Source organism: Podarcis liolepis (assembly GCF_965112155.1).
Source record: "Podarcis liolepis genome assembly, chromosome: 9".
Lineage (NCBI taxonomy): Eukaryota > Metazoa > Chordata > Lepidosauria > Squamata > Lacertidae > Podarcis > Podarcis liolepis.
The window spans coordinates 76,268,337-76,290,469 of record NC_139564.1 but is presented as its reverse complement, the minus strand read 5'-3'; the positions used below and the strand labels follow the sequence as shown (position 1 = coordinate 76,290,469).

General features: G+C 49.0%; 1 protein-coding gene and 1 pseudogene across 4 annotated transcripts in view; one reads left to right on the top strand and one right to left on the bottom strand.

The window, feature by feature from the left end:
* The first annotated feature begins 1,230 nt into the window (after nucleotides 1-1,230).
* On the top strand, nucleotides 1,231-8,740 carry LOC310686732 (repressor of RNA polymerase III transcription MAF1 homolog; annotated as a pseudogene). The gene is made up of 3 exons (XR_014530108.1): nucleotides 1,231-1,514; nucleotides 2,305-2,449; nucleotides 6,925-8,740. The product of XR_014530108.1 is annotated as a repressor of RNA polymerase III transcription MAF1 homolog (transcript).
* A 12,213-nt stretch (nucleotides 8,741-20,953) lies between these two features.
* The window catches only part of SH3TC1 (SH3 domain and tetratricopeptide repeats 1), a 36,902-nt gene continuing 35,722 nt past the window's right edge, over nucleotides 20,954-22,133 (bottom strand). For all 3 annotated transcript variants that reach the window (XM_083460694.1, XM_083460695.1, XM_083460696.1), the window contains one exon: nucleotides 20,954-21,648. In XM_083460694.1, coding sequence (XP_083316820.1) covers nucleotides 21,394-21,648 — 255 coding nt within the window. In that variant the 3' untranslated portion in view covers nucleotides 20,954-21,393. The remainder of the gene's footprint in view (nucleotides 21,649-22,133) is intronic.

Sequence of the window (22,133 nt, the reverse complement as noted above, 5' to 3'; positions counted from 1 at the left end):
CAACAAAGATTGGATTTTGACTTGTATATTTTGGCAAGCTTTGTGAAATTTATTTCCTTCACCACACGGTCTGAGGGGAGGTTACAACAATATAAAAATGCAACCTTGAAATAAGTTAGAACAATTTACAGTCAGAAGAACAGGGCAGGCCTTAAAATAGGTAGCATCCGGTTCCTCCAGCCTATCAGGAGAGGGACGTTCACCTGCAAAGAGGGACACCTGCTCTTGAAGGCAGAGGGCCTCTTGCTCTGGCTGCCCTGCTGGCATCAAGGAGCCATTCTGGGGGGTTGCCAGGGGTGGAAGGCAAAAGGCTTTGGTTCCACCAGTAGGCACAGAAAGCCTTGGAGCTGGTGGGCTTGTTTTGCTTCCCTTTGGAAGGAATGGGGCTTCTTGCTGAGATAGCTGCCCCCCCCCTTACTGTACTTTCACATCCAGGGAAGAAAGGATTTAAAAGGGGGTGGAGTGGGGGGCTCCGAGCAAATTGACATTTCAGCCAATGAACCAATGAAGGCCGAGGAAGAGAAAGCAGCGGAGTGCTATCCCCAAATGCCCCCAGATCTATGAGGGAATCAGTGGAGTTGGAGAAAGCACACAGTGACCGAATCCAGAGTCTATGCAGCTAACGGAAGATGGATCCCAAACTCCTGCCCAATTCATCATCTCCCATGGACCAGGGGAGTGTCACGCTGGGGAAATGGCCTTGTGGGCCAAAGTTAAACAGACCTCTGGGGAATAAAAAAAAATTCCTTCCAGTAGCACCTTAAAGACCAACTAAGTTAGTTCTTGGTATGAGCTTTCGTGTGCATGCACACTTCTTCAGATACACGCACACGAAAGCTCATACCAAGAACTAACTTAGTTGGTCTTTAAGGTGCTACTGGAAGGAATTTTTTTTAATTTTGACTATGGCAGACCAACACGGCTACCTATCTACTAGTGAGACCTCTGGGGAGGTTGACTTTGACCCACAAATTGGAGGATCCCCGTTTGGCTGCCTGGGATTTGCAGCCATGTGTGTCATAATGGCCGGGTTCCAGTGTCCCTGGAGACGCCAGAGAACTCCAAGGCAGTTGCAGACTCTCCTCTGCGGGCACCAGTGCTCCTTCCCAGGACCCCGCCCTCTCCCCCCTCAGATCTTCCCTGAAGACATCCCCCTCCCTCCTCCCCCCGGTGTCCCCCCCCAGACCTTGTCCCCCTCCTTTGCTCCCTCTCCCTGAATCTGCCCCCTCCCGCAAAAGATCCTTCCCTATGTCACCTCCCCCCCAAGAGACCCTTTATTGCCCCCCTCCCAGCTCCGCCCTTGGCCCTGATACCCTCCTATTCACCCCGTCCCTCCCTAAATCCGCCCTTTAATCTGCCCCCTCCCCCCTCGCTGAAGCGGGCTGCCTCCTTTTTCCTGGTCGTGCTTCCTGCTTGCTCCCTCCCTCCTCAGCCCAGTCTCACCCATCCTTCTTTCAGAAATTGTGATATATTGCTATATTGCGATGGTTAGCTGGTGATAGTAAGAAAAGATGGTAAGAAAAGGTTGGAAAATCTTTTTTCCAAAAAGGTTGGAAAGATCTTGTCTCTGTTATACTCAACTCAGGTCTGGTCAGTCTTACTCATTGAAACATTTTTCATATCCTAGACTGCGCATTTTCACCCCAGACTAGCTTTCATTTTCTGATTGAAGGTAGTGCTGAATAATAATAATAATAATAATAATAATAATAATAATAATAATGCTGCAGAGTAGAGTCCTGCAGGAAAATATCTGGGTTGCCAAAACAAGTAGCAGCAGTGCTTTGATGAGCTTTCTTGAAAATAGCAGCATTTATTTCCAATTACATCTTTTATTTTGTGGTATAGAGATTAATAAGGAACACCTGCAGGATGGTAATAAAAGGTTGGTAAATATTCTAAAATGTGCTTCCCAAAGAACGTTCACAAACCAGAACAGTCACTTCGGGTTTGCAGCATTCGGGAGCCAAAACATTTAGGAACTAAGCTATTCCAAAACTAAGGTACGGCTAGATTTTATTTTGAACAACTGCAATTGCAATAATAAAGAGTCCACTTGTGATTAAAATTAAAGAAAAATTAATTTTAATTTTCCTTATTCCACTTGTTAATTCAGTGCAATTCTATTACAACTGATTTTGACACCTCGATGACTAAGCTGTAGCAATAAACATCTGATTACGGCAACATAATCAGTCTATCTCATCTATCTTCACCTTTTAAGTTGAATTACTGAAATAAAGGAACTTTTCCACGATATTCTAATTAGCTCAGCAGGCTTCCTTTCATGCACTTTACTTACAGTCCGCATCTTGGGTTCACAGTTCCCTTCTGAAGGCGGTACTGCAGCGGCAATCGGAGAGCCCGGTCATTGCGCCCACGCTTTGCTAGACTTACCCAGAGCTACAAGATGTCTCTCAAGGAAAAGCTGATCGAAAATGTTCACAAAGTATGTCCCCTACCCCCCTCGAAGAGACCCTTTTTGCCCCCACCCCAGCTCTGCCCTTGCCCCCTCCCTCCTACACCCCTGAACACTGGCATGAGTACGACTAATCAAAATTTCCTGGATGGACCTCTGCTCGAAGCCCGAAGAGCCAAGTTGGTCGCTGTGGCGTTCGTACGGAGCCCCCGGTCGCCTCACGGACTATTGACCCGTACACCACTAATCCGCTGCCACCAACCAGGTCCTGCCTGGTAAAATCACTTCAGTCTCAGTCAGATTCTCAATTAATAAAGAAGAGTATCTTTTATTTCAGACACAAACAAAACTTTTACAGCATTCCAAACGTTGTTGCTCTTTACTTTCTTAGTCTTATTTTCCTCTCTCTGTCTCTTCTACCTCCCCACACTCAAGAACCCACGGCCCTAACTGTCTCTCTATTACCAACTGCCTTTCCCAGGGGCCCTTCTACCGTATTTTTCGCCCTATAGGACGCACTTTTCCCCCTCCAAAAATGAAGGGGAAATGTGTATGCGCACCGACCCCTCTCGCTCTCCAGGCTTCAGAAAGCTACCCGCAAGCCGTGGGAGAGCTGCACAACTTCGTTCAGCTCTCCCATGGCTTGCAGAGAGCTGCCTGCACCCCGACGCCTGGGCGCGCTGAGCTCAGCACGCCCCGGGCTTTGCGCAGCTCACCCACGGCTTGCGGATAGCAGCCTGTTCTGGGGGCTGGGGTCGGGGGAAGCTCGGGCTTCCCCCGCCCCAGCCCCGCACCTGGGGGGGAAATTTAAAAAAATTCTTTATTTCCCCCCCAAAAAACTAGGTGCGTCCTATGGGCCAGTGCGCCCCATGGGGCGAAAAATACGGTACTTTACATCTCAGCAATAATTCAAATGGGCTAAACCCGGTACTTTCTTGGGGTACATCCCTATAGGCATAAAGTAGTGGTTGTATCGTGTCATCCCAATCATTGGGATTTTCTGCGGTATAGGCTTTAATCATTCTCATTAGGGTTCCATTAAATCTTTCAACTAATCCATTAGTTTCAGGGTGATAAGGTGTTGATGTTAAATGCTTAATACCACACCCCTCCCATAGTCTTTTCATTAGTCTTGATGTGAAAGAAGAACCCAAGTCAGTGACTATTTCACTGGCAAAGCCCAATCTACTCATAGAGTTAATTAAAGTGGTTGCCACTGTTTCTATTTCAATGTTTCGCAATGGAATGGCTTCTGGATATTTGGTTGCGTAATCCACTATGGTGAGGATGTATCTGTTTCCCCGCCTGCTGGCTCTAGGCAAGGGCCCGATCAGGTCCAGCCCTAACCATTGAAAAGGGGTTGATATGATAGGCAAGGGGCGCAATTTGGCTTTTGTTTTGCCTCTTCTCTGACATATGTCACAGGCTTGACAGTATTGTTTTGTTTGTTTCCCCATGCCTGGCCAATAAAATTTTTGAGCCACTCTCCGTTTTGTACGTGTAATACCCATATGCGCTCCAAATACACTATTGTGAGCGTGCTGCAGGATTTTGCCTCGGTATTCATGTGGGATTACTAGCTGTCTTTTCACTTCTTCACCCCCTAGATGGTGGGGCAAGGACTTCTCGATATAAAAGGTCCCTGCTCAAACCAAACCGTTCTGGGCACTCAGGAGTTAACGGCCTCTCTGACTCGGCTGCCTCAAAGTACCTTTGTAACTCAGTGTCTTCTTTTTGCTTTTTGGCAAAACTTGGGGTTTGACTTTTAGTCAAAGGAAACAAAAAGGTGTCTTTTCCTTCCTCACACTGATCACCCCCTTGCTGTCCTTCAGCATTGTCTGCCTCTGCTACTGTATCCACCCCCTCAGGATTAGGTGACTTTTGCTCTGGTAAGTATGAAAGCACTCTGCACATGTTCTAAAATGTCCCAACCAATGAGCACAGGGGCGGGAATTTCTTCCGAAAGGGCTACCTGCCACTTCCCTGCCCAGTTTTTGAACCTGACATCTATTTCCGCCACCTTTAGGATCTCTGCTTGTTTCAAAATTCCTTTTAATTTCATCACTTTTCCTGGAATTATGGCCTCATTCCTGATTATTTCCGGGTGGACTATGGTGACTTGCGATCCCGTGTCCTTTAACCCGAGATATCTTTTTCCATCTATCCAGATATACTCTCCAGCCTTCTTCAACAAGAGATTATCTTGTTGAATCGCATAACAGTGCGGGACTTTGGCTTCTACTACCTCAGCAGGCTCGGGCCTAGTGGGCATGGCCGTTTCCTTGACAACCTGACTAGTCTGGCCCTGCTCCACAGGCTGCATACAATATGTCTGCTTCTGTGTGGTGCTATAACTAGACGTTTCTTTTCCTGTTTTGCAATCAAAACTTTTATAACCTAATTTTCCACATCTCCAGCATGAAATGTCTTTGGGTCCTACATAACTTGTTTTATTGGCTTTTCCCTCAGTAAACTCTGTATGGGTGTGTGCCTTCTCATGTGGGCTTTTTGATGAGGGGCTACTTCTCTCATCAGTTTCTGAGGTAATCTTTCCTTTGGTTTGCTGAAATTTATTCTTGTTTGTTTCCCAAGATCTCCCACCAATTTTTGGCTCATCAAATCCATGCTCTCTGATTTCATTTATTTTATCGGCTAAACCAGCTGCTTCCTCTATTGTCTTGGGGTTCCTTTCTTTTATCAGGTACTTCAATTGGCCATTTATTGTTTTGTAAAATTGCTCCAATGCTACCACTTCTCTAATCTTAGGTACTGTGTCTGCATTCTTTTGCTCTAACCATCTTGTGAGGTAAGTTTTTATCTTTGCCCCCATCTGCGCATAGGTTTCCTCCCTCACCTTTGTCACACTACTAATTTTTTTCCTCAACTGCTCTGAGGTAATCCCAAAGCGTGTGTATATTAACTGCTTGTACACCTCAAAATTTCGGGATTGTTCCTCAGTCATTTGAGCGTATAATTCGGCTAGAGGACCACTTATTCTAGCTCTCAAGATCATCATTTTATCTTCCTCTCACTTGAAAATCGTGACAGGCTCTTTTGAAGGATACCAGAAATGCTTCTGGGCTATCCTTATCTCTCAGGGAAGCGTTTTAAATCTACCTTCATTTGATTCTGCCCATCGGTGTTATTACTATTACTACGATTTTCTAAAACCGTTAATTCCAACGGTCTCATCTCTAACTGAAACCGCTCCTGTTCCCTTTCCTGCTCCGCCCTCACTTTTTCTTTTTCCAATTCTTGCTCAAGCCTAATTTTTTCTTGTTCAAGCCTATTTTTCTCAAGCTCTAATTTCATGTTATATTCTTGTACTAATTTCCGCTTTTCAAAATCCTCTGAGAACTGTGGAACTTCTACTTCAGGTGGGGTTTTAGTCATCTCTTCTATTCTCATTTCTTCCCCCTGGGGATTCCCATTTTCTTCTCCAGAGCTTTCGTATGGGTTTTCCCTCACTGGGTGCTTGTTCTTCTTGGGTGGCATTATGGGTGAGTCAGTGTTTTCACTAATTAATTAAATAAGAGAATTTTACTCTCAACACTGCTTGGCTTTTCAAGACCCTGGTCCTCAAAGTATAGCTTTAGGTTTTTGCCTCTAACCCTTCAAGCTTACTTCCTCTGACCCTGAGCCTAAGCCTCTGCCAGAACAGTCTTTTGAGATCTCTTGCTCTTATTGTGATCTCGGCCTCGCGGCAATCTGGGATTTATCCTCAATCACACCCTCGGGCCAGGTAATCACTTCACCGATTTACCCTTCCCCTCTCCAGGTGTATTGCTTCCCCTCACAGGCTCTTAGACTTATCGAATCCCGCTGCTGCCGCCAATTTTGTGGCGTTCGTACGGAGCCCCCGGTCGCCTCACGGACTATTGACCTGTACACCACTAATCCGCTGCCACCAACCAGGTCCTGCCTGGTAAAATCACTTCAGTCTCAGTCAGCTTCTCAATTAATAAAGAAGAGTGTCTTTTATTTCAGACATAAACAAAACTTGTACAGCATTCCAAACGGTGTTGCTCTTTACTTTCTTAGTCTTATTTTCCTCTCTCTATCTCTTCTACCTCCCCACACTCAAGAACCCACAGCCCTAAGTGTCTATTACCAACTGCCTTTCCCAACCAGCCAACCCACTAAATCCAACCAACTGCCCACCCACAACTCCCAACGAACTCCTCCCAGAACTGGTTTTATAGTCCCACTGACTCCACCCCCCCCCCCCGGTCCTGACTGTCCAACCTATTTAACTATTTCCCCTCCAGCACTCTCGCATATATGTTAACATCACATACCTCCCCCCTTAAGAAGTTTCGATTCAGGAGGGTTAACTTCTTAAAGTTACACTCCTGATCAAACAGTTTTGTATGTTGTTTTGTTTTCCCCCATATATATATATATATATATATATATATATATATATATATATACACACACACACACACACACATATACATAAACAAGTAAATTGTTGATTGTCTTTGTTCATCCTTCACTCTCAGTTTTCGGAAAGGAAGAAGGAGGGGGAAAAAGAAAGAAGGGAGGCCGGAAGGGCGGCTCCGAGTTGGGCACTCGACTAGCGGCCTCATCGTGTGAAGCAAGCGGGGCCATGGCAGGGTTGGCAGGGCCCCTGAGGGCCGCCTGGTGGAGACAGGCTGAGACAACGGCGGCACCCGGTTCAAGTTCCCCCCGTGGCCTATGCTGTTCGAAAAATGTCCAAAAATGAAGCTGTTGGAAAACTCAAGTCTGGAAGCCCGAAACTCCCAGTTGAGGGTGGAAACAAACGGGAGATGCACCCATCCTTGGCAGGATTGAGAGCTCCTCTTGCAAGATGGCCGCTGACGACAAGCACCTCTTCAAGCCGTTCTGCCAGGAAGGGCAGCCCCACGTGCTTGAGGCCCAGTCCCCACCTCAAAGCCCACCAGGCTCAGCAAGAGCCCAAGTGGCAAGGAGGAGGGCCCCCACAGCGACAAAGGCAGTCGCAAGACCCTCTTCTACCTGAGAGCCACCCTCAAGGAGTCCTTCCGTCAAGAGCCACGAATTCAGCCAAAGGATTTCCGTGCCCTGAAGCCCCACCTGTGGGACGCTGTGGAGCAGGAGATCTGCCTCTTGGAGTGTGACATTGACAGCTACAACCCGGACCTGGACTCGGACCCCTTCGGAGAAGAGGGCAGCCTGTGGTCCTTCAACTCCTCCTTCTACAACAAGCGGTTGAAGCGGATCATCTTTTTCACCTGCCGTTCCATCCGTGGCTCCACATACCCTCACCCTGAAGTGGGAGATGAGCTGCACATGGATCTGAGCGAGGAGGAGGAGGAGGCAGCAGCAGGCCTCTGCGACGAGGATGGGGCCAGCATTGAGGAGGAGAGGAGACAAGTGACTTCTGCATGTGTCTTCTGGGGCTCTTTTGCGCCCCCTCTGAAGAAAGCTCCTCCAGCGTTCTCCCCCAGACTAGCGTCGTCGTGTTGCTCTGCCTCTTGGCCCTGTGGATGCTGCCTGACCAGCTGGTGCCTCCAGACTCCCAAGGATGCTGCCAGCCAGTCCCTTGGCCCACCTGTAGGCTTGGGCACCCCTGCAGCACTGGAAACTTGGTCCGGCCCCTGAGATGCACTTGCCTGTTCCAAGTGGCATCAGGGGAAATGCCCTCCATTCATCTGCAGCAGCAGCAGCAGCAGCAGCCATGGTGGGGAGGCTGCCCCTGTCTGGGTTTGGGGCTGTGCCTCCCTTTCCTCAGGACACTGAACCCTCTCAGACTGACCCTCCCTGGAGATTTGTCCGCCAGTTTCCAGCATCTGGGGGCCCGTTTTTGCCCCAGAGTTGGCCTCTGCTGACTTCCAGATGCTACAACCTGCTAAAGACTGCAGAAGCTGGATTTCCTGAGGGTGGCATCTCCCCCTCCCTTGTTTTAGACCGCAAAAGACATTGGCGCCAAGTGTCCTGGACTGGCAGAAGTCAGGGGTTGGGCACCTTGGTGGTTTGGCTGCTTTGCAAACAAACACACTTCTCTTTTGCCCGGCAAAAACCCACTATTGACAGCTGAATCAGAACAAACGGCATTCCAGGGGAAACCCAAATTGCTATTTGCTCTGATTGAGTGGTAAAGATCAGGTTTTCCTGGGGGAAGCGCCAGGGAAGAAAAAATGCGCTCAGAAACAGACCAGAAAAGCGCAGGGCAAACGGTAAGAGCTACACTTGCAAAACATTTCTGAGCATTGCATGCAGAGCTCCCCAAAGCTCTCTAAATGAAATATTACTGAAACAGTACAATATTATATTGTATGAAAAATCTCAAATTATTAAACTGAGACACTGTTGCTATCTGCTCCTTTCTCTTTCAACTATTGCCCTCTAGCTGTCTCTTTCTTTCTCTTTTTCAGCTGTCCCTTTCTTTCTCTTTTTTCCCTCACTCTCATAATTTTCCTTCATTCCTCTTCTTCTTCATTCTCGGTAGTTGCGCCCACCCTGTGAAACACCCTCCTGTCAGATGTCAAGGAAATAAACAACTATCTGACTTTTAGACGACATCTGAAGGAGCTTTTTAATGTTTGATGTTGCCCAGAGTGGCTGGGAGAACCCAGTCAGATGAGTGATATATTAATAATAATAGAAGGGGAAGAAATGGAGGCAGCGAGAGATTTTACTTTCTTGGGCTCCATGATCACTGCAGATGGTAACAACAGTCACGAAATTAAAAGACGCCTGCTTCTTGGGAGAAAAGCAATGACAAACCTAGACAGCATCTTAAAAAGCGGAGACATCACCTTGCCAACAAAGGTCCGTATAGTTAAAGCTATGGTTTTCCCAGTAGTGATGTATGGAAGTGAGAGCTGGACCATCAAGAAGGCTGATCGCCGAATAATTGATGCTTTTGAATTCTGGTGCTGGAGGAGACTCTTGAGAGTCCCATGGACTGCAAGAAGATCAAACCTCTCCATTCTGAAGGAAATCAGCCCTGAGTGCTCACTGGAAGGACAGATCGTGAAGCTGAGGCTCCAATACTTTGGCCACCTCATGAGAAGAGAAGACTCCCTGGAAAAGACCCTGATGTTGGGAAAGATGGAGGGCACAAGGAGAAGGGGACGACAGAGGACGAGATGGTTGGACAGTGTTCTCGAAGCTACCAGCATGAGGGAGGCAGTGGAAGACAGGAGTGCCTGGCGTTCTCTGGTCCATGGGGTCATGAAGAGTCAGACACGACTAAACAACAACAATTAATAACAATTTAACAGCATTACATTATTGCTCTTGTCCACTCCATCCACTGGAGCCTGTCTTCACATGCAGGGGAAGTCCATAACTAACCAAGAATTTGAGACGCATCAGCTACCCTCTCTTGGTTTAGCCAGCTAGTCGAAGCTGTTCCCAGGGTGTGGCTGCTGTCACATGATGACAGCCTCTAGGAGCCAAAGGGTTAGGGGTAGGGTTTGTGTCAGGGTTAGGGCCGAAGGTGGACAAACTACCCGAAAAAGAACCACTTGTTGCCCCACTAGAGGTACTAAGCCTCCCCTAATGCCCTGTGAAGGGTGGTCTCTTTCATTTTGTTGACAAACAAATATTTGGGGTGCTTTCTGGGCAGCTCAGAGTCCTGTGTGTGCTTCTTGTGTCTTTTTAAAACATTTTATTTTTGTTTTTTTAACAATGTTTTTATACATTTAAATAATTTTCAATTTTTACATATCTCCTGTCTTCCCCCAATCTTCCCTTGGTTTCCAATTTTTCTGTTCATTCTATTGCATCTAATTACATTTTTCTAATTCATTTTATATCCTTTTTAAACCGTGTTAAACCACAGAGCCTAGGACTTGCCGATCAGAAGGTTGGCGGTTCGAATCCCCACGACGGGGTGAGCTCCCTTTGCTCGGTCCCTGCTCCTGCCAACCTAGCAGTTCAAAAGCACGTCAAGTGCAAGTAGATAAATAAGTACCACTCTGGCGGGAAGGTAAACGGTGTTTCCGTGCGCTGCTCTGGTTCGCTAGAAGCGGCTGAGTCCTGCTGGCCACATGACCCGGAAGCTGTACGCCGGCTCCCTCGGCCAATAAAGCGAGATGAGCGCCGCAACCCCAGAGTCGGTCACGACTGGACCTAATGGTCAGGGGTCCCTTTACCTTTAAACTTAAATCATATTACATTATAAGTGTTATAATCCCGCTAGCATTTTTAGATGTCTACAGTGGTCTTTAAGATAGTCTATAATTTTTCCCACTCTTGTGAGTGCTTCTTTGTCATCTATCATGTAGAGTGTGCAGCTTGATTGTCTTCCTTGTGCAATTTAATCTGCCCAAATCTTTGTGCCACAGCTCTCCTCTACTACTGCCAACAGAATCTTGTTCTGTGTACTCAGGCTTCCTAGCCACATGGAACCTTGTTCTTGCACTGGCACCTATCTTAGGCTATTTTGTGTTCCTACTCCTACAAAACACACACACACACACACACACACACACACACACTATTGCCCTGATTTTTCTTTCTTCTTTATGACACACAGCTGCATTTCGTGGAAGATAGACTGGTTATTTGAAGCGGCTCTTCCTAAGCCGTTTTATCAAGCGTATTTAACACATTTAATGTTATGCGCAAACTTTATTTTTGCTCTTGCATTCAGCAGCCTGTCTTAAAGACACAGAGCGCCCTCTCGTGGGCAGAGAAGTTATAAACCTTTTTAGCTAAATGTGTACAACTCTGTTGTAGGGACGCGGGTGGCACTGTGGGTAAAACCTCAGTGCCTAGGGCTTGCCGATCGCATCGTCGGCGGTTCAAATCCCCGCGGCGGGGTGAGCTCCCGTCTTCGGTCCCAGCTCCTGCCCACCTAGCAGTTCGAAAGCACCCCTAAGTGCAAGTAGATAAATAGGTACCACTTTATAGCGGGAAGGTAAATGGCGTTTCCGTGTGCTGCGCTGGTGCTGGCTCGCCAGAGCAGCTTCGTCACGCTGGCCACGTGACCCGGAAGTGTCTCCGGACAGCGCTGGCCCCCGGCCTCTTAAGTGAGATGGGCGCACAACCCTAGAGTCGGACACGGGGGAGACCTAGGTGTTTTTCTTGTGGGGGGAGTTATTTGTCCTGTCTTCACGCTTTTTATGATGGAGGACCGCTGTAGCCACCCCCAAGGACACGTTCTCAAGATGGAGGGGGAGGGAACAGCTGCAGTCGCCTGCGGTTCCTGCGCAATGTTTGCCATCTTGCCAAAGGTTGCAGGCAGCTTTACCTGCAGCAATTGCATGTTGATTGCCCTCTTAAAAGACAAAGTCCAGCAACTGGAGGAACGTGTAGCTATGCTCCAAAGAATTAGAGAGCTGGAGCTCTTCTTGGAAGCAACAGAGCACACCGTCTCCAGCAAGGAGGAGACAGGGGACTCCCCTGAGAAGGAGGCTAGTTCCCCAACACAGGAGCCAGATATATGGAGAAACGTGACTCAAAGAAGTAGGAGGCCCAGGGTTCGCTCTGATTGTTTAGAAATACACAATCGCTTTGAGGTCCTCTCCCCTAACATGGAAGACGAAGAGCAGACTCCATTTGAGGATCTCTCCATTTGAGGATCTCTCCCTCATTACAGTCGATCAGGTATATGAAGACGAGCAGCAAAGTCAGTCCTCAGGGAATGTGCAGGCGATCTTGGAACGGTCAGCTCACGGAAGAACCCCGACCAAACCTAAGAGGAGGCGTGTAGTGGTGATAGGGGATTCCCTACTGAGGGGAACAGAAGCAGTGATCTGTGGGCCTGACAAGATGTCTCGGGAAGTGTGCTGTCTCCCCGGGGCTAAGATCCAAGATGTAACTGAACGACTGCAAGGAATCATAAAACCCACTGACAAATACCCCTTCCTCTTGGTTCATGTGGGAACCAATGACACTGCAAGCAATAGCCTCCAGAAGATCAAAAGAGACTACGAGGCTCTCGGCAGGAAATTGAAGCAACTAAATGCACAAATTGTCATCTCATCTGTCCTCCCAGTTGAACGACGTGGCCCAGGGAGAGAGGGAAAAATAGTGGAAGTGAACAGCTGGCTTCGCAAATGGTGTAAACAGGAACGGTTTGGATTCTTAGATCATGGACTGCAGTTTCTTGAAGATGGACTTCTGGCAAGCGATGGGCTGCACCTCACAACGGTTGGGAGGAATGTTTTTGCCAAAAATCTCAGAAACCTCATCAGGAGGGCTTTAAACTGACTAATGTGGGGGAGGGAGACAGTGCTCCTGAAGGTAGGAGTCTATCAATTGATGAAGATGATCATCCAAATGTCATAGACCAAATGGAGCAAACAGCACGCAGACCTAGTGGTGGGAGGAAAAAATCCTTAAATAAGAGACACGGGGGAATGATTAATGGACTTCAATGTCTGTACACTAATGCGCAAAGCATGGGAAATAAACAAGATGAGCTTGAGCTCTTGGTACAGCAAACTAAATATGACATAATAGGCATCACTGAAACCTGGTGGGATAAGTCCCACGATTGGAATGTAATAATGGGGGGATACAATCTATTTCAGAGAAACAGACCAGACAAGAAAGGAGGAGGAGTGGCGTTATATGTCAGGGATGTGTATACCTGTGAAGAGATACAAGATTTAGAACCTCAAAGCCAAAGTGAGAGCATTTGGGTCAAAATTAAGGGAGAGAAGAGTAACAGAGACCTCATTGTGGGAGTTTACTATAGATCCCCAAGCCAAACGGAGGACATAGATGATGCCTTCCTGGAACAGATGGCCAAGCATGCAAAAGGAAGGGAGATAGTAGTAATGGGGGACTTCAATTACCCGGATATTTGTTGGAGGTCAAACTCAGCCAAGAGCATAAGGTCAAACAGATTCCTCACTGGCCTTGCAGACAACTTCATTGTCCAGAAAGTGGGAGAAGCAACAAGAGGAACAGCCATTTTAGATCTGGTCCTAACCAATGTTGATGACCTGGTTAGTGGGGTAGAAGTGGAAGGATCATTAGGCGCGAGTGATCATGCTCTTCTGAAGTTTACTATACAGCGGAAAGGAGCAGCCAAGCATACTAGGACTCAATTTCTTGACTTTAAGAAAGCCGACTTCATAAAACTTAGGGAAGTGTTGGGTGAGATCCCATGGACAGTAATACTAAAAGGAAAGGGAGTTCATGATGGCTGGGAGTTTGTTAAGAGGGAGATAGTAAAAGCACAACGTCAGGCAATACCAATGAGACGGAAACATGGAAGGTGCCTAAAGAAGCCAGGGTGGCTAAAGAACTTTTAACTGAGTTAAGATTAAAAAAGGATGTGTACAAAAAATGGAAAAGGGGGGAAACCACCAAAGAGGAATTCAAACAAATAGCCAGCACGTGTAGACACAAAGTCAGAAAAGCTAAAGCACAGAATGAACTCAGGCTTGCTAGAGAGGTTAAAAGCAACAAAAAAGGCTTTTATGGGTATGTTCGTAGCAAAAGGAAGAACAAAGAAACAGTGGGGTCACTCAGAGGAGAAGATGGTGAAATGCAAACAGGGGACACAGAAAGGGCTGAACTCCTCAATGCCTTCTTTGCCTCAGTCTTCTCCAATAAAGAAAACAATGCCCGACCTGAAGAATTTGGAGCAAATGATCCAGCAAAGGAAACACAGCCCAGAATAACTAAAGAGATAGTACAAGAATACTTGGCTAGTTTAGATGTATTCAAGTCTCCAGGGCTAGATGAACTGCATCCAAGAGTATTAAAAGAACTGGCAGATGTGATCTCAGAACCACTGGCAGTCATCTTTGAGAATTCCTGGAGAACAGGCGAAGTCCCAGCAGACTGGAGGAGGGCAAATGTTGTCCCTATTTTCAAAAAGGGGAAAAGAGAGGACCCAAATAATTACCGCCCAGTCAGTCTGACATCAATACCAGGGAAGATTCTGGAGCAGATCATTAAGCAAACAGTCTGTGAGCACCTAGAAAGGAATGCTGTGATCACCAACAGTCAGCATGGATTTCTGAAAAATAAGTCATGTCAGACTAACCTGATCTCGTTTTTTGACAGAATTACAAGCCTGGTAGATGAAGGGAACGCAGTGGATGTAGCCTACTGTTAAGTCGTGGGTTGACATAGCAGCCGGCACAGCGATTTCTCCAAGTAGCTCTTTATTGTGGTAAGCTGAAATAGAACTGGCTGAGAACAGCTCAGCCGGCCTGTATTTATAGGCAGCCGGCTGTCAACATTGTAACCACCACAGCCCAGAGTTCCCGCCTAAAATAACTGCCGCGGACCTGAGTGAAAACTATCTACAGACCTGAGTGAAAACTATATACAGTATCCCCCTGTTGGCCCAGGGGGAAACTACACTACATAACACCCCTCCCCACCGAGATAAGGCGTTAGTTACAATCGTAATGGTTTCCTTATATACAGCACTACGCGTAATGGTTCAATTAGGCACAAAAGCATATCGGTTACATTTCCCATACTTAGACCAACAGTGATACCTGTCCAACAACATAGTCCTTTAAATACGTTGGGCGCTTGGAAACTCTGCCAGACCGCCGGGGACTGGTAGCCAAGTCCGGAGGGCCACACAGTTCTCGCTGAGGCTGTGGTGCGACCCTAGGTGGCGTTGGAACCAACTCCCCTGGATCCGCTGCTGTGGGTGGAGCCTCCGCAAGTGGAGTGGTCTGAGTCTGTTCTGAAACGGCTTGGTTCGGCTCCACGCTGGCAGTTTGCGAGGAAGGTGTAGGTGGGGCCTCGCCATCTGTACGTGTCTCTTCTGGAGCCGCAAGCGCAGTTGGGGGCACCTCGGTAGTGTCCAAGTCCCCAACCCTGCGCCTAAGCTGGTCTATGTGCCGTCGCCACAAGCGTCCGTCTTCGAGTGCCACCTGGTACGAGTGAGGTCCAGTGACTCCCACTACTGTGGCTGGCACCCAAGGGATGTCCCCCACATAGTTCCGGGCAAAGACCTGGTTTCCTGGGACAAATGACCGTGGTGCATTGGCACAGCCTGGGGGTTCAGCCACGGCAAAGTCTGGGTGTAGCCGGTCGAGCGGTGACCTGAGGCGGCGGCCCATAAGCAGTTCAGCAGGACTCCTCCCTGTGGCCGCATGAGGGGTGATGTGTTGCACGAACAAGTATTCGGCGACCCGCTCATGCCAGTCTCCCCGGTCCAGGCGCGCCAGTGCCTCTTTTGTCGAGCGCACCATTCTTTCCGCTTGCCCGTTGCTGGATGGATGAAAGGGTGCCGTTAGGGCATGGCGGATGCCCAGTCCCAAAAGATACCGCTCAAACGTGCCTGACGTGAACTGCGGTCCGTTGTCAGAGACAAGGACATCAGGACACCCATGCGTTGCAAACAGGCCTCGCAGCACCCGGATGACAGCTTCGGTAGTGGTGGAGGGCATCAGGGCGACCTCCAGCCATTTGGAATAGGCGTCCACCACTACCATAAAGGTCCGGCCGTGAAAGGGGCCAGCCAGATCGATGTGCACCCTCGACCAGGGTGTCTTTGGCGTCTCCCAGGTGTGTCCCTTAGCTGCCGGTGGTGCAGGCCTCGACTCCTGGCACGCTTGACAGGCGGACACCCAGGCAGTGATGGCATCGTCCATATTAGGCCACCAGACGTAACACCGAGCCAACGCCTTCATTTTGACAATTCCCGGGTGGCCAACGTGCAGAGCCTCCAGGACGCGCTGATGGAGTCCCTGGGGAATCACGACGCGGTCTCCCCACAGCAGGCAGCCGCGATGAGCTGAGAGTTCATGTTGTCTGGTTGCGAAGGGCTGGAACTCCGATGCAAAAGGCCCTTGTGGCCACCCCCTCCACACCCAGTTGAGCACCCGGCTGATGGTGCGATCCTGGGCAGATGCGGAGGCCACAGTGGCAGCCGATACAGGCGCTGCCGGAAGATCCTCAATCAGAAGGAGCGATGAAGCTGGAGCCGGGTCTTCCACAAATGCTGGAAGAGGGCAACGGCTGAGGGCGTCGGCATGGCCCATCGATTTTCCCGGGCGATGGATGAGCCGGTAGTGGTAGGCAGCCAGGAAAACAGTCCATCGCAGCATGCGTGGTGAGAGGACCGGTGGAGTTGGACGATCACCGGCGAGGAGGCCCAGGAGTGGCTTGTGGTCAGTGATGAGGTCAAAAGTCCTGCCATAGAGGTATTCATGGAACCTCTTCACTCCAGCCACAAGTGCCAATGCCTCCTTGTCGAGCTGGCTGTAATTCCGTTCCGTCGGAGATAGTGTCCTGGAAAAGTAGGCGAGCGGTGCTTCTCTTCCATCTGGAAAACGGTGACTAAGGACAGCACCGATGCCAAAAGGTGAGGCGTCGCAGGCAAGGACCAGCGGCCTGGATTCACTGTACTGTACCAGCACACTGTCTGAAGAAAGGAGAGCCTTGACCGCGTTGAAGGCCGCCGTCTCCCGATGACCCCAGGCCCAAGGCGTCTTAGTGCTAAGGAGTCGGTGAAGAGGCTCAGCCACTGTGGCTTTGTGGGGCAGGAACATGTTATAAAAGTTCAGCAGTCCCAGGAATGCCTGCAACTCCGTTTTGTTCTTTGGGGTGGGGGCCTGCTGGATAGCGCGGATCTTGGATGTGGTTGGATGAAGACCGGAGGCATCGATAAGATAGCCCAGGAACTCTACCTGTGGAACGGCGATCTGGCACTTCTCCCTCTTTACCTTGAGCCCGGCCTCCTGGAACCTGGTCAGCACGGCACGGAGGCGCTCGAACAGCTGCTGGTGTGAGTCTGCAGACACCAAGACGTCATCAAAATATGGTACCACGCCCGGAAGCCCTTGCAGGAGACGCTCCATAAGGCTTTGGAAGATGCCAGGAGCCACACTCACCCCGAACTGCAACCGGCGGCAACGGAATGCCCCCCGGTGGGTGACGATCGTCTGGGCTTCAGCAGTGGCATCATCGACTGGCAGTTGTTGATAGGCTTGGGCAAGGTCCAGCTTAGCGAAGACCTTACCCTCACCCAGGGAATGCAGCAGGTGTTGGACAACAGGAACCGGATAAGCATGCTGCTGAAGTGCCTTGTTGATCGTGCACTTGTAGTCAGCGCAGATTCTCACCGACCCATCTGGCTTGACAGGCGTGACGATGGGGGTTTCCCACTTTGCGTGGTCAACCGGCTCCAAAACTCCTTGGGCGATCAGTTTGTCCAGTTGTTCGTCCACCTTAGCCTTGAGAGCAAAGGGAACCCGGCGTGGCTTTAGCTTGATGGGGGCGACTTGTGGATCAAGGCTAAAGGAGATGGGCGTACCTGTATATTGGCCCAAGGTGCCGTCAAAAACCTCGGCAAAGTCTTTGACCAGACCCTCAGTCTCTGCGTTAGAGATGCAGTTGATGCCGGTGACTTCCAGGCCGAGGGCATCAAACCAGTCTAGCCCTAGAAGGCTTGGCCGCTGACCTTCGACCACCACCAACCGGAGCAGGCCCGAAAAATCCTTGAAGGCGATCCGGAACCGGCCAACGCCTACCACGGGAATGTCGTTTCCCTGGTAGTCTCTCAGGTGTACGCGGTGAGAGTCGAGTTGCCTTTTGGACACTCTGGGTACCAGTCTTTTGATGGTGCTCCATGACACGATGGACAGGGCAGACCCGGTGTCGATCTCCATGTCACATGGAGCTCCTTCAATGAGCACCGTGACGTTCAGCTTGCGTCGCGTAGTCGAGTCGGTTTGGCCAATCGTGGTTCCAGACGGGCAGCGGCAGTTGGTGAGAGCGAAACAACTTTCCTTGGCAGACTGGAGTGAAGACTTGGACTTGCGAGTCGATGAAGGGGGGGTGTCAGACGGAGCCGATCGGCAGACCTTAGCGATGTGGCCCCTTCTGGAACACTTCCTACAGATGGCGTCTCTGAATCGACACTTGGCACGGGAATGGTTGCCTCCGCAGCCAGCACATTCCGGTTGGCCCTTGGACTTCTGTTGGAACTTCCTGCGCTCCCGCTTTGTCTGGTGCACATCATCGTCTTCACTGGAGGATGCCTCCTCACTGCTGGCCTCTTCATGATGCACCGGAACTGGCTCCCTAGCAAGACGCGGGCTGCTGGACTTGCGGATCTCCTGGGCGGAGCGTTCAGCAGCTTCTGAGGCCACAGCCTCCTCAATGGCTTTCTGTAGCGTGAGGTCTGGCTTGGCTAGGAGGCGCCGTTGCAGATGGATGTCCCGGACCCCGCAGACGATTCGATCCATCAGGGCATCGTCTAAGTCTCGGAACTCACACTGCATTGCAGCCTGTCGCAGGGCGGTGGTGTAGTTGTTGATTGACTCCCCCTCTGCCTGGTTCCGGTGGTAGAACGCATGGCGGGCAGCAATCTTGGACGGCTTTGGTGCGTAGTGGTTGCGGAGCTTCTCTTGGATCGTGTCCCATGGTGTTGCCTGGACTGCTTCAGGCGCAACCAACGCTCGGGCCGTCTCAAACACTTCAGGCCCACAGAGGCTGAGGAATAGGCCCCGCTTCCGATCCTTTGATACTGCTGTCAGCTCGTTGGCTTGGAGGTAGCAGTCGAACCGAGCGAGGTAGGAGTCCCATGATTCAGAGGCTGGCGCAAACGGCGGTAGAGGCACAAGTGAAGCCATGATTCCGATGCCGGCGTGAAGGGCGATGGATGGAACACAGTGCTCTAGCCAGAACAGTCAGCTCTGAATGGGTTCTGCTGCCCAGTGATTTCGCTCAGTGATTTCGCTCTGTGATTCAGCTCAGTGATTCAGCTCAGTTCAGAGGCTGGCCGCATCTGGCTGTGCTCTGATGTCCATCCATCCCACCCTCGTCGCCAGTGTTAAGTCGTGGGTTGACATAGCAGCCGGCACAGCGATTTCTCCAAGTAGCTCTTTATTGTGGTAAGCTGAAATAGAACTGGCTGAGAACAGCTCAGCCGGCCTGTATTTATAGGCAGCCGGCTGTCAACATTGTAACCACCACAGCCCAGAGTTCCCGCCTAAAATAACTGCCGCGGACCTGAGTGAAAACTATCTACAGACCTGAGTGAAAACTATATACAGTATCCCCCTGTTGGCCCAGGGGGAAACTACACTACATAACACCTACCTTGATTTCAGCAAGGCATTTGACAAGGTGCCCCATGATATTCTTGTAAAGAAGCTGGTAAAATGCGGTCTTGACTATGCTACCACTCAGTGGATTTGTAACTGGCTGACTGACCGGACTCAAAGGGTGCTCATCAATGGTTCCTCTTCATCCTGGAGAAGAGTGACTAGTGGGGGGCCACAGGGTTCTGTCTTGGGCCCGGTCTTATTCAACATCTTTATCAACGACTTGGATGATGGACTCAAGGGCATCCTGATCAAATTTGCAGATGACACCAAACTGGGAGGGGTGGCTAACACCCCAGAGGACAGGATCACACTTCAAAACGACCTTGACAGATTAGAGAACTGGGCCAAAACAAACAAGATGAACTTTAACAGGGAGAAATGTAAAGTATTGCAATTGGGCAAAAAAAATGAGAGGCACAAATACAAGATGGGTGACACCTGGCTTGAGAGCAGTACATGTGAAAAGGATCTAGGGGTCTTGGTTGACCACAAACTTGACATGAGCCAACAGTGTGACGCGGCAGCTAAAAAAGCCAATGCAATTCTGGGCTGCATCAATAGGAGCATAGCATCTAGATCAAGGGAAGTAATAGTGCCACTGTATTCTGCTCTGGTCAGACCTCACCTGGAGTACTGTGTCCAGTTCTGGGCACCACAATTCAAGAAGGACACTGACAAACTGGAACGTGTCCAGAGGAGGGCAACCAAAATGGTCAAAGGCCTGGAAACAATGCCTTATGAGGAACGGCTAAGGGAGCTGGGCATGTTTAGCCTGGAGAAGAGGAGGTTAAGGGGTGATATGATAGCCATGTTCAAATATATAAAAGGATGTCACATAGAGGAGGGAGAAAGGTTGTTTTCTGCTGCTCCAGACAAGCGTACACGGAGCAATGGATCCAAACTACAAGAAAGAAGATTCCACCTAAACATTAGGAAGAACTTCCTGACAGTAAGAGCTGTTTGACAGTGGAATTTGCTGCCAAGGAGTGTGGTGGAGTCTCCTACTTTGGAGGTCTTTAAGCAGAGGCTTGACAACCATATGTCAGGAGTGCTCTGATGGTGTTTCCTGCTTGGCAGGGGGTTGGACTCGATGGCCCTTGTGGTCTCTTCCAACTCCATGATTCTATGATTCTACGACTGGCCTGTACAGGCAGGGGTATCTTTACCTTTACTGTGTACGTACTTGGGCTGGCTTGGGGAGAGCGGGGCTCTGTGTTGCACACTGCAGCTGCCTCCCAACTGGTATTCTTTGGTAAGTGAAGTTTTGCCGCAGACTGGAAAATGTAGGTTGTGCAATTAAAGTAGATTTGGTGCTGCTGTGCAACAAACCCACTTCCAGTAAACAATCAAACAAACAAACAAACAAACAAACAAACGGTGGTGGCACCTCCTCTCTGGGCAGTGGAGAGAGCCACTGCACCAGCTCAAAATTTGCCTTGCTCCTTCGTTTACTCCTTCATTATTCTGTCATTTTACATTTGTCTCATGTCAACTTGTCTTCAGCTCACTCAGACACTAGCTCAGGTATAGGTGGGAATGGGATATATTACAACTTTTTATTCCTGAGCCCCATTTGGAAACAAATATTTCACAATCACATCCCAGAACATTCATAGTAATTAATTACAGATGGAGTCAGCCAAGTATATTTATTATTTTAGTTAATCGTATTTTAAGATTCCTGTGTTTCCAACAGTGAGTATGTGAACAATTCGGTCCAAAATCTGCTTGTAAGCTGGATTGTTGCCAAAGCTCTCCAGTAACCTTTTGCTCTCGTTTCACTGGAGCCCATACAGCTGCTCATTTGGGGACAGAAGACACATTTGCAAACACATTTCTGTATGCAAGAGCAGGAGCTAAAGTACCGGCATTCAGGTCAGGAGCCCTATGCACCGTGTACCATTTCACAAGGAATGTTACAATTTGCTAAGAGAGAATCAAAATCTCCTCGGCACAAAGTCCCCTCATGCCACGTCCTCACTTGGCATTTTTCATCAGATCCCTTGATGCCCTCAGACGTTGATCGGGGGCTAGATTTATTCTGCGAATATTAAGCTCTGTGGCAAAGGCTCTTGCCTTTTGGTAGAAGTAGAGAGACTTCTCTCGGTCCACCAGGAAGTTGTGGTAAATTATTGCAAGTCTTGTGTAAATCTTCAGTTGAGCCTTTTTGTTGCCCAAGTCCATGGCAGCTGCAAGGGCCAAGTTATAGTATCCAGCAGCATCAAAAGAGTCCTGAAACAGTGCAGCAAGATATGAGCCACGGTGGAATTTCATACCAACAACAATTTACAAATATTCTAAATAATACCTAAGAATAACCATCACACCTTGCAGGCAGCAAAATTGCTACTTGTTGTGAAGTGTGACAATTATTTTTGCCATTTATAACTCTAGTCACTCCAATTCATAGAGGGTGAGTTGTTGTGCCTATTTTTGTTTTGCTTTATGGCCTTGTCATCCAAGTAGCAGCCTGTACTTTATCTCACTAAATTTGGATTTTCTCCAATAAAGGAAGCAATATAGTATTTTTCTAAAGGTTCTCCAGAACAGGTAAACAAATACCCAGGTTCATGCCCACAATGGACCTCAGAATAAAAATAGATTTTGGAGCCATAAAAATGACTACATTCATGTGGTCACAAAGGCACATGAACGTGCACACAGAAACTGCAACCCATGGCACACACTGATGCCCTAGTGGACACAAAGACTTTCAG